Here is a 13,097-nt window from a genome sequence, read left to right as displayed (position 1 = left end):
CTATTCCTGGATATTTTCATCTCTAGTTAGATGATCAATCTTTTCATCAGGATCAGCAAGGAAATCAGCAGCGTCTAAGTGGGTAATATCGATATTACCATAATCATCTTCATCATTTTCACATGCAAAATGAGTTTCAGCCTTTTTATCTTTATTCTTAAGTGATTGTTGGTAAAGATCAACAAGATGTTTTGGCGTACGACAGGTACGACTCCAATGACCTTTACCTCCACAACGATAGCAAATACTATCATTACTTTTGCTGCTTTGACCAATCTCCTTCCTTCCAACATTTTTCATCTTCTGGTGAGAAAATGTGTTTTTGTAATCTCCATTGTGATTACGATTAAAACCATGACCACGTCCCCGTCCACGACTATGACCACGTCCACGTCCACGACCATGTCCACGGCCACGACCACGACCACGAGTTTGTCCATGGTGATCATGCGTTGCTACATTCACTTCTGGGAATGGAGCACTACCAGTGGGACGGGACGCGTGATTTTTCATTAAAAGCTCGTTATTTTGTTCTACCACAAGCAGACACGATATCAAGTCAGAATACCTTTTAAAACCTTTTTCGCGGTATTGTTGCTGCAGGATCACATTAGATGCATGAAAAGTGGAGAATGTTTTTTCTAACATCTCCGCATCAGTCACTTTTTCTCCACACAATGTCAATAGAGAAGTGATTTTAAATACAGCCGAGTTATATTCGATTACAGACTTAAAGTCCTGTAAACGCAAATGCATCCATTCGTGACGAGCATTAGGAAGGATGACGGTTTTTTGATGGTCAAACCTTTCTTTTAAATTGTCCCAAAGAACTTTTGGATCTTCTATGGTAAGGTATTCATTTTTTAGATCCTGATGAAGGTGGTGACGAAGGAATATCATGGCCTTAGCCTTTTGTTGATAAGTTGTTACTTTTCCTTCTTTAATAGTATCTCCATGCCCTTCGGCATTTAAATGAATTTTGGCATCAAGGGCCCAAGCCAGATAATTTTTTCCAGAAATATTAAGAGCCTCAAAATCAAGTTTTGCAAGGTTCGACATGATTCAATCTATAATACAGAAGAGCATAATCATCATTCAATACACACACACACACACACACACACACACACACACATATATATATATATATATATATATATATATATATATATATATATATATATATATATATACTATGACAAAAATAAAAATACCATTTTATTTAATAGCAACGATTACAAAATATAATGATAATATAATATTTTAATCTAAGCCTCCACGAAAATAAAAAGTAATCACACAAGCAAAGACTAATAATGGTAAAACGAAAATTATAGCTAATAGTACAAAATCTTCTCCTAATTCTTCAATATGAGTGAAAAAGAAGAACACAATAACCACAAATAGAGTGATGCATAGGAAAAGGATTTTAGCCATTTTGTAAGTATGGGTAAATATTTTGAGATGTAAAAAAATATGAATGAAGGTGGGGTATTTATAGAGTGAATTTTATAAAAATGACCGTTATTGTTACCGTTAAATTCACTGTTCATAGCCGTTAAAAAAAATGTTCATGACCGTTGAATTTACTGTTCATGAACGTTAACATCACTGTTCATGACCGTTGATTTCACTGTTCATAACCGTTGAATAATGAGAAAAATATTTTAAGTGTTAAATATCATCTAGGTTAGGACATGATTTTGGTATGAAAGGATCGCATAGCTTTGGTTAGTATCACTACTCGAAATTATCTTTCGTGATAATATAGTATATATGGGATTTTAGATCACCACTTTAAATAATAATATCCATACTTATTATAGATCACTTGACGAGTTGCCAGTTTTCTATAATAAGAAGTAAAGTAATAATAACAATAATAGTCACTCTAGTTATAAATCACTTGACGAATTGCCAGTTTTCTATAACCGGGGCAGATAATAATAATATTAAAATGATAAAGATAAATGATATACATAGTAATATTAAGTAATGATATTAAAGTTATGAGTAGAGGTAATATACCTAGCAGTAGTGTAAACCCTTGGTAGAAACTATCGTGCTGATAACGTGTTATAAAACTTAAATAAATAGATAGGATGATAGAGAGAAAAAGAGAGAATATAGAAATGTTGCTATTCTCTTGGTCTGTCACTAAATGTTACAAAGGAACAATATTTATAGAAGAAAACTAAGACACTGTCGTTTCATATGCACCGTAAGCTATTGTTCATAGGCATGCTATTTTCTTTCACCTATGCCAAGCTTTTCAATTTCTTTCTGTCGCAAGTTGAAATTACCACCATATGCTACTATTCATATAGCATGCAATGAGAAAAACTTTCGGTGCATTTTCTTCTTTCCTGTGTTCACATATGCAATGAGTGTATAGCCCATTAAACAATTTGCTATTTGGACATCCACTATTAATATTTATAACAATCTTCAATTTGTATTGTGATTTTTATTTCTTTTTGTCACTCTTCGTGTATGTTATGAGTGTTCAATGATTGTTACTTCGTGTATGTTATGAGTGTTCAATGATTGTTACGGTAGAATGGGACTCAATGTATTCTATTATACTTAACAACTATTTTTGCATTCCTTTTTTTGTTCATCCTTGACAAGAGAATTGGTAAATGTTTGTTTTTATTTTTCTATATTTATTTCTTATTTTGTTTTATTGCATTGTTTGGATATATTATTTTTAGATTTACTTAAAGGGCAAGTGGAAAATAGCTATTTTTTCATCAATGGAGAGAAGATAAATAAGGCTTATAGTTTTGCTTGCATGTAAAAATGAAATCTCATATAAGTATAGGTTTTAACTCTAATATTTTGCCCTTACTTTTTTTTATCACTGACATGAGAATTTATTAATATTTATTGGTTTATTTTTCTACCTTTATTCCTCATTTCTTTTATTGCTTAGATTGGATTTTTTTAATGGAAAATAGCAATTTCCATGTGAATCTAAGCTTGGGTTATTCTCACTCTCTCTTATCTTTGAGTTATTTCTACGACAATGATTTGTTTTCACTAATCTTTCAACTATTTTTTTCTTTCTTCATATTTCCTAACTATTTACCACTTTCTCACTCAATACTATATTAGCGCAAAATTTAAATTTATAAATTGATAAGTTACAAGTTTTGTTAATTGCTTATTACCCTATTCACTTTAACAAAACAAACAAGAATTGAACCGTCATAATATTCCTAAAGGCTTAAAAGCCCTCTAGAATGGCTCAGGCGCCCTCCAGAAGGGCTCCTGAGACCTAGGCGCGCCTTCCTTAGGGCGCCGCCTTTCTTAGCTTCTAGGCATCGAATAAACAGTCTAATCCTAGATTCTATTATCGTACTTTTTTACAAGTACAGTTGGCGCCGTCTGTGGGAAAAGATAAAACTAACCTTGACCGCGTTTCTGAATCGCAACTCGTGATTTGGAAACCCTAAAACTGAAACTCTAAATCGTAGCCTCTAACTGCTATTTAGAATCTCCAATCAACCACAAAAAACCCTGAATCGCATCTCTCATGGCGATAAAGAAACCCTTCATCGTTCAAACCGCACTTGTAAACCTAAAACCCCGCCAAACAATGGCCGACGACAACCAAGCAAATCTTCGAAGTCGCCTCAAAAAAGACGAATTACCTCGCCACCATGGGATGAAGCCAAAGGTTCAATTCAATCAATCTAATTTATATTTGTTTCTTTTATATTTTTTAATTCATACTTCATCGTGATTGTATGAAGCCGAAGGAAAGATTGAGATGTTAATTGCAGAGTTAAGTCCCATTAAATTCGATTATCAGAGGTAGGTCCCATATAATTTTACAAGGCATAATGCACTGTTGGTTCCTAGCAATTGATTATCGACAGGTATTTGATTTGCCATGAACAAAAACGACTTGGCATATAGTTCTATTGAACCGATCAAAAATATTTAAGGGCTTCGATGATACAAACCGAGTTTGGATATTTGTTTCTTGGTTTTGGACGGGATCGCAGGTTTTATGTTTAATTGCTACTTGTGATATAGAGTTTTCCATTATTAAGAGATTATTATTTGTTAGGTACGCCCAATATTCAATTTTACTCACACCAAACATGCTAAGAAGTTATCAAAGTTTTCAACCCATATATGCACTGAGAGGCAATTGGTCTCTAGTTTTGGCAATAATTTAGTTTTTGAGGTAAACACCAGATAGGGAAGCACATACATGATCAAGAAGATGAAAACCGAGGCAGATGAGGCGAGGGATTAAAAAACAAGGTCGGACGAGTACTCCCACGAAAGCGGTGTGAGGTTTGATGAGCAGTTGACTTGGCAAGGAATACTCACCTGATCAATATCAGATAAGAATCTTATATATAATAAAGCTTAAACCTCTAAAGCTATTTCTAATCCTAATATTTTCCCCCCATTTCTCCCTCCACTTTTCTGAGTCATTGGATCTTACACATTTAGGCGCCATTCAATTTTAACCATTGATCATCTTACTTAATTAATGCCAGCCGAATTTTGTTATCAAGTTTGCTATAATTTTGGTCAGCCGAATCCTTATTATTTTTTTTAATTCCTATCCTCTTTTTTTTATTCCTATCCTCCTTTTTTTTTCGAATCCTTTTTTTTTTTTGAATTCCTATCCTCCTTTAGTTTGCTATAATTTTGGTCAGCCGAATCCTTATTATTTTTTTTAATTCCTATCCTCTTTTTTTTTATTCCTATCCTCCTTTTTTTTTCGAATCCTTTTTTTTTTTTTGAATTCCTATCCTCCTTTGTTTTTTTTTTATTCCTTATCCTCCTTTTGGCCAGCCGAATCCTTATTATTATTTTTTTGAATTTCTATCCTCCTTTTTTTTTTTTTATTCCTATCCTCCTTTTTTTTAAGCAAATATTTTCTACACTTTTAGGTTTGCAATTATTTAACATAACAAATTCCATCTAAAAAAATGCATCGCACCAATTTTATTCCTATCCTCTTGCCTTTTTTTTATGAAGCAAATATTTTCTACCCTAATTTCCATGTAAACTTGGTTATCTTACTTACTAAAGCTTATCCCCTAAAGCTATCATTAACCCTAATTTTTCCCCCTAATTATTCCCAACGTGGCATTTGTGTTCTCCATGCATATTCACATTTTCTCTCTTTCCCATGACCATATTTTCTCTCATTCTTAACAGCTCCCACAATCTCTTCTCTTATCAATTGTTAACGCCCCTCCCTCTCTCTCTCTCTCTCTCTCTCCCTCTCATCGGTATGCATCGCAAATTTGATACGGCAACGCAACGTGACGAAGCTGAAGCGAAGGAGATCGAGTGATGGTTGGTCGGATTTTTTTAAATGTTGAATCTGATGAAGCAAAGAGATTTGTGTAAGGTGATTGTACAACCGAGAAGAGAAATCAGAGGGATTTCAGAAAATTCATCGGACGGTGATTATCATGATCTAGATTGTTATTCTTCAGAATACTCATCTGTTGGATTTGATGACCTAATTCCGTTTCTCCTGGTTATCGATCTATCAAAGTCTTTTTTTAGTAATCATTGTAATTGTTTTCTTTTTATTTTTTAAAAAAAAAATATTGGTTTGGTTACGTTTCATTTGAATTAATCTCACGTTTTGATTATGACATCTCTGATTAGGTGATTTCGATGAACAGTACCCCACAAGGATTTGACCGCCGCCGACACCTGCGGTTGCTCCCTTCCACACCTTCAGTAGAGTTTCGATTTCGCCTTCTGTCTCACCTTTGGTGTTCTGTTCGGTTCTGTTTCACTATCAGTATCTTTGTCATGAACGAACGGTTGTGTTTCTGGTATCGATCTTGGGGAGTTCTTCTCCTCTCTTAGTAAATTTCACGACATTTGTTTATTATTGTGTTTTTGAGTTTTGATTTTCGGAATGGTTTGGGAATTGATGATGAATGTTTGGTGCCATTAAGAACGGTGCAATTGATTATTGGTTAAGAACTGTGAGTTTAGAAATTTGTTTCAGTGATATTTACAAAATAAATAAAGATAGTTTACCAGAATATGTAATTAGATGGAGCGGAAGCGAATGGGGAGTGATAGTTTACCAGAATATGTAATCAGATGGAGCGGAATCGAATGAGGAGTGATAGTTTACCAGAATTCTTGAATGTGTGATCAGATGGAGCGAAGTCGGTGGCGGAAGGTGACAATTCCTCACAAATAATCTGAAATTGGTTTCAGTTTTAGTCATTATTTTCACATTATTTTATTAAATAATCTTAAATTGGTTTCAGATTTTTGTGCGGTTTTGCTATATCAGTTATATAATTGAATCTGATACGACCGCAAGGGATTGCAGATTTGCTGGAGCAGGTAGGGAGGATTTGGATGGTGGTTGAGGTTCTTTCGTGTAATCACATAAGGATTCTTCCAGTCATTGAGTTAGAAAAGTTGGTTAACAAGTTGTGGATCAAGTATTGTATTACGTTGAGTACAATACTGACGAAGTAAGTATAAACTCATCATGTCCAGTTGCCTTATACAATAATTCTTCAAATGTTGTAATTTTTGTGTTGTGTATGAGTTTTATCAGAGTGTGGTTGTTTGCATCATATATAAACATGAATTTATATTGTTTAAGTGATGAGATGATCATCTTGAAGTGTTTGTTCTTGAATCCTTTTTATTTAACATTGGTTCTATTAAGTTTCGAATGTCATTGTTGCTATTAGCTTCTGCTGTTGTACATATATAGAACCAAGTATATAACAAAGTAAACAATTCTAGGTTACTTTTTTTAAATTTTTGTACCATATGAAATAAAGTGTGCTAATTAAATGTTTGGTGACTTGAATCTTTTTGCTATTATTATATGTCATTGGTAAATTGTTTTGGTGACTTACATCATTTAAATTCTTAATAGTATGCTATACGATGTTTTTCATATTTGTTGATATTTTTGATTTTTTTTAAGGGTGCTGGCATGTTGGCTAAATGCTTGGCTAACCATGCTGTCATATTTTTTTAACTAATGGTTGGCAAACACTACATGATTTTAATGGGATCCCTATGTTTTTTTTTTGGCATCAGTCAATTTGGTATTATTATCAAGGACATGGTTGGCAAGAACATAACTTATTGGATATTTGATACGCCAATGAAGTTCCTAGTAAACATGACTGTTGTAATGACTCATTTCCATCAAGTCTTTTATGGACTATGGTATGTCTATATTACTTTCCTCTACTTGAGTATATGTTAACTCATTTGCAATAGTTATGTATCAGCCTGTCATTTTCATTAGGTCCTCTGATCGAAAGTTTAATGATATGCCTTTCTTACACTTTTCCATGTATAATCTTTGCTTTTTGTTTTTGCTTCATTTCTAGCTTAATTAAGAAACATTTCTGCTGCTTTTGAATTTATTTAGTCTTTTTCCCCTATTTTTATGGAAACAATTTTAGCCTTTATAGCTATGACTGTCATATGCTTGGAGTCAATGTGATGCAAAATACATTTACAAAAGTTATCATATGTTAACCATTTAACTTATGTACGTGTATGTTTTTATAAGCCATGTTATATCTATGCATATTTATTTAACTTAAAAGTAATTTATTATGATCCTATGCTTTAGCCGTGTGACCAAGACCATAATATTGTCACACAAATATTTTATTTTTTTGGTCAAATATTGTAATATGTATTGCTCTTTAGAAACTATTTTGAGGACTCTGTTGGTTCTACTTTTGTTTATACAGCTATCATTGAGGAGTTGATAGTTTTAACTATAGTGTTCTTCCATAAAAAAGTATCTTCATAACTTAAAAAGAAATTCAAAAGAATTGGGTTATCAAAAACTAGAAGCATGCGAAGAAAAATTTGTAAAAAGATGTGCATAGTAACTAATAGTAGTTGTGTTGATCAGTTGACATTGATTCTGTAATAGGATCTAAAGGTGTTATAATAGTTAGTTGTGATTATCCTTTCGAAAGAAATTGATAGCTCAATATGTTTTTTGTCTGGTGTGTACAATGTGGACATGAGTCTTTTGTGAGCCAAACTTCGGCGTCCTATATCCTCATCCTCTCCTCAATACCTGGTGTAAGTTGTGCTTTAAGGATCTTGGTTGTGTTATGTCATACATTTTTTGTACAAAGCCATACTCTTAAACGTTGCTGCAATGTGCCAATGTTTATTGTCCTCCTTCCATACATTTGCATGATAGTTTTGTTTGTTCTGTTTAGTGCTTAATATTTTGTTTATCTGTTCCTATATGTTGTGGTATCAATTAATATTCATATTGTTAGGAGGTTCTAAGAATCAACTATGATATTGATCGACTTGGTGTATTCTTTTCTTATTTGAAATCAATGTTATGTTGTTATATTGGGTGCTTTACCGAATATTTAATGGTTCTACAATAATCTAACTTTGCTTTTAGGCTATGATGTAAGTTTGTGTCCATCTGACACACAAAGGAAATTCAAAGTTTGTTTTAATTTTAATTTTATCGTTTTGTATAGGATTGTTTGAAAGCTGTGATTACTCCATCAACCAAGTCAAGTGAAAAGAGAAGAGAAAAGGGAATATAGGTCACACCAATCGATGATGGTGGAACACAGATGTTTGAGATTGTGTTGTAAACGAGCATAGTGAATGGATCTTCATGCTCTCCATCAATCTTTTTTTTTTAAAGACGATTCTTCTAATGTATTGTCTTCCACCACTATATTTTCTATTCTCATTGCAATCGTAAATGTCATATGATAATGTTTCATAAATCAAACAATTGGGTTTGAATGGTTAATGAATTCCATAAATAATGAATTGTTCAAGAGAACTTGAATTTGATTTTAGGAGGACAATTTTTGGTCAAACTTTTCTTACTTTTCGATCGAACTCCAGATTACCATATCTCCTTTTTTCTTCGAACCAGATGGTTAATACAAAAAATATGATATAGTTTCATATGTTAATAACAAACTATATTCCTTCATCATTAAAAGAAATCTATTCTCATTAAAAAAAACTAAATACCGATTGTTCAAAATATACTACAGTTTGTAATTTTAAAAGACCCGTGCGACGCACGGGTCGGCGTTCTAGTTGTTAACAATACAGACACGAAATAGAGAAAGACAGAATAGGAACGACAAAGACGGTTAGGGTTTCATGTCAATAACTTAACATTACAAAAGGTTATAAGAGAATAAAACCTAATGGACTTTAACTTACTAATATAAAGGCTCAATAACTTAAGTCCAATACTTTATTATCTAACATCTACCCTCAAACTCACAATGAGTCAACAAGAAACATTGTGAGTTTGTCAAACAAAATACGAAAAACATATTAATAATGTAAAGTCTTAAAACTACCCCTCAAGCTAAAGCTTACTAAGCTTTAAGCTTGTTACAAATTAACCCAGAAAATGAGGAAAAGCAATCAATCAGAAGAACCAAAAGGGGGAGAAGTGCAATCAATCAGAAGAATCAATAAGGGGAAGAAGTGCAATCAATTAGAAGAATCAAAAGGGGGAGAAGTGCAATCAATCAGAAGAATTCAAAAGAGGGGAGAAGTGCAATGCAATCAATCGGAAGAACCAATAGGGGGAGAAGTACAATCAATCAGAAGAATCAAAAGGGAAAGAAGTGCAATCAATCAGAAGAATCAAAAGGGGGAGAAGTGCAATCAATCAGAAGAATCAAAAGAAGAGAGAAATGCAATGCAATCAATCGGAATAACCAATAGGGGAAGAAATGCAATCAATCAAAAGAATCAAAAAGGGGGAGAAGTGCAATGCAATCGATCGGAAGAACCAATAGGGGGAGAAGTGCAATCAATCAAAACAATCAAAAAGGGAGAGAAGAAACCAAATTGTGAGCACACGCTCACCAAACAACCGAGGTGTGAGAACTTGAATCACCAAACAACCAAATTGAAGAATCAAAAGGGGAGAAGAAACCAAATTTTGAGCACACGCTCACCAAACAACCAAAGTGTGAGAAATTGACTCACCAAACAAGCAAATTGTGAGCGCTTACCCACCAAACAAACCAATTGTGAGCACGACTCACCCAACAACCAAACAAAATGAACCAAACGAAACCAAATCAAACTGAACCAAACTAAATCGAACAAGACTAAATCAAGAAACCTTGAACAACCAAAACGAACAAAAACAAACGAACCAAAACAAGCTGAACCAAAGCAACCAGAGACAAACATAGACGAACAACCAATAAACCAAACACAAACACAAAGAAACACACGAAGACTAAAAGAACAAACAAACCCACAAACAGAGGACTAGACTCAAATAAATAAACCAAAAATAAAATAAGACCGACTCGAACATAAAACTCAAACAAAAAGAACAACCAAATTGCAGAGGAGATTGCATACCCAAAATCGAACTCAAAATCGAACTCAAAAGTCAAAGTCCCGTTGCAAAATATTGAGTTATACAAAAGAAGTCTTTTGAAACCGTAAACAGGAACCGTGCACTACCAAAATTTCTTTACTTTTTCTTTGAGTATATATGTCACCGAAACAATGAGAAACAAGCAAATAAAGAATAATAATCCCATGAAAGTAGCAAAACAAACAAAGTAACCTGAAGATGGAACCCAAAGGAATAACAATCTGCTACGAGTAAACAAACAAGTGATCTCCTTCAATTTAATTCTTCGAAACAACCAAACAATAAAAAACACCAACACAAGTGACTAAACAAAATCAATCACACAACATTCCCAAACTTTTGGGAATTCGACAGCGGAAGCAACGAGTTGTTTAAGGTGGATCAAACCATGCTTTTGATGCCATGTTAACAATACAGACACCAAATAGAGAAAGAGATAATAGGAACGACCAAGACGGTTAGGGTTTCATGTCAATAACTTAACATTACAAAAGGTTACAAAAGAATATATAAATAAAACGTATTTACACTTTTAATTTGAAGAAATTTATTGGCCAATATATTCGAAGAAAATCTATTGCCTAGTATATTTTGAGAAAATATACTATTCGATTGGAAGAAAATTTTATGTTCAATATACTTTGAGAAAATATATTTACACTTTTAGATTCAAGCTACACGTGTCTGTTATATTCAAGCTGTTGTAAATATTGTTTATATTTCAAAAGTTCAAATATAAATATTACTTTGAATAAGTGAAAAATAATTTTAGTTGAAAATCATAAATTAATTAACTAATTTTGTTACTAAAATTATTATTGAAGTTTTGCTTTGACCGATTTTATATAGATACTAAACAACCCATTCCTTTAATCTCTCTATGAGTCATCAAAGCAAATACATGTTTTTATTTAGCTGTCCTCTTAAGAATATGTTGCCACAATTTTAGCAACCATTTTGACTTCCTTTCAAAACGTGTTCATTAAGCTGGCTTGCTGGTATCCCTATTTTTGTGCCAAGAATTAGTTTTCAAAGTAGCAGTGCTGAGTATGTGTATATCCCACATGTTTATTGTGCTCAACGGTTAGTTTTGGAAAATAGGCTATATAATAATTGTTTTGAGGAGCACATAATATATACAGAAATAACAACTCACGTACAAAACAAAACATCTCACTTTCACACTTCCATTTTTCTTTCTGGTTACACTACCTGTCACATAAATCTCTTGTCAGTTCTGAATCCTCGGCTTGCCGGGAATGGTCTGTTAAATCTTGGAAGGGTTAGCGTTTTACACGCGGAAAATCCTTGAGGACAGTGCGTTCAGCACGTCTCAGATCTATCTCATTGTTTTTGTTTTGCAGGTCTTCGTAGCAATTTCTACAACACAAGCTACAGGTATAAGTAGTTTATCATTGCTTAGCCATTGCGACAAATTCATGATGCCCGCCTACCTAATTAAAAGTCAGCTATTATATGAAATACTAGTTTTTTGGAATATGTTGAATTGCTTAGTCTACAGAGTATTTGGATGGTGAAATTCCACTTTTTGATCAGGGATAAGTTTCAATGTGTCATATTATCTAGTACGTATACGTCTTGCTTATACTTGTGATAAAGGCTATTTCCCATATGAATCACACATGATAAAATTGTTTTCTTGGGGATTAATTTCATAATGCTTATAAATAAAGGGTGCTTCTATGCTGCAGTCAGGAAACTGACTTTTTTGAAAAAGTTAATTTTGATATTAATGTTTGATTCATTTTTAAATTGTTGATTACTGATTAATGATCAATAATAATTCATTTAGTAATGCTTGCAACATCTTGGACTTACAAGTACTATTTTATTGTCGGAATCTTTAACATGCAAACAGAGTTGATGATATTATGTGATAGTCTTAAGTGTTACACTTTGTGGGGTGTTACGCTTATAACAAGGTAGGATAAAATTAGATTAAGGGTAGTCTTGTTAATCTGATGAATGATATTATGAGGATTGAACTTTTGATGTCATTGTACAAACAATGGGGTGTTACTCATTACATTTTTGATGTTATAGTGTTAACTTCACCAAAAAAGTCATTTTCATGACTTCACCATAGAATTTTCCATAAATTAAAGTAGCAAGTAAAAGCCTTTCTTGTGATACGTACCAAAGATTAGACTTTCATCAATATATATTTGATTCAGCTCCCACGTGTGTTTGTTAGTCTTTCTTCTTGCTTTAATTCTGAAATTTATTTGGCATGAATTTGCTTTAATTCAAAGGGAGATCATATGCTCTGTTTCTCTAAATTTTCGTAAACAAACTACATTTATGATATTTTAGAGTTTTGACAATCGACTTGAAAATAACTAATAACATGACTTGTTCAAGTATGTATATTATCTAATATCTTTGTAAGGAGAATTCTACAAACAAGATGGGATGAGAGCTTCAATGAAAGATTAATTTGCAGTTGACCTAGTGAAGTAGAACTCGCCCGCATCAGTATCATTTAAGAACATTATTGCTTCAGATCGTTTCAAAAATTCTGAATGAGATATTGAGACATTCCTTGAGGTTAAGCATATATACCATGACGCCCCAATTCAGGAGACAAGAAGCTATAATGGTCAACGTTACCAAGAACGACATTAATCAAAAGAAAGGCGACATCTCTCGACATTAATAATCAGGTTCT

The 13,097-nt window shown here is 33.0% G+C and overlaps 1 protein-coding gene and 1 long non-coding RNA gene across 2 annotated transcripts; one reads left to right on the top strand and one right to left on the bottom strand.

Annotated features, from left to right (window-relative positions):
• Positions 1 to 1,059, bottom strand: LOC146948660 (uncharacterized). The gene has a single exon (XM_085748413.1). It carries the CDS (start codon positions 1,057 to 1,059, stop codon positions 1 to 3), a length of 1,059 nt encoding a protein of 352 aa, XP_085604539.1.
• A 4,952-nt stretch (positions 1,060 to 6,011) lies between these two features.
• Positions 6,012 to 6,648, top strand: LOC146948659 (uncharacterized). Its single transcript, XR_015025346.1, has 2 exons — positions 6,012 to 6,184; positions 6,276 to 6,648. It is a non-coding gene; the product is annotated as an uncharacterized LOC146948659 (long non-coding RNA).
• The last annotated feature ends 6,449 nt before the right edge of the window (positions 6,649 to 13,097 follow it).

The sequence above is a fragment of the Medicago sativa genome, chromosome 2 (assembly GCF_051527215.1).
Source record: "Medicago sativa cultivar Bolivia chromosome 2, Bolivia_mono, whole genome shotgun sequence".
Classification (NCBI taxonomy): Eukaryota; Viridiplantae; Streptophyta; class Magnoliopsida; order Fabales; family Fabaceae; genus Medicago; species Medicago sativa.
This window is presented reverse-complemented; position numbering and strand designations above follow the sequence as displayed.

What these genes read in the sequence shown, in the direction of transcription:
- LOC146948660 (XM_085748413.1), bottom strand. Translation starts at nt 1,059, where the DNA reads ATGTCGAACCTTGCAAAACTTGATTTTGAGGCTCTTAATATTTCTGGA.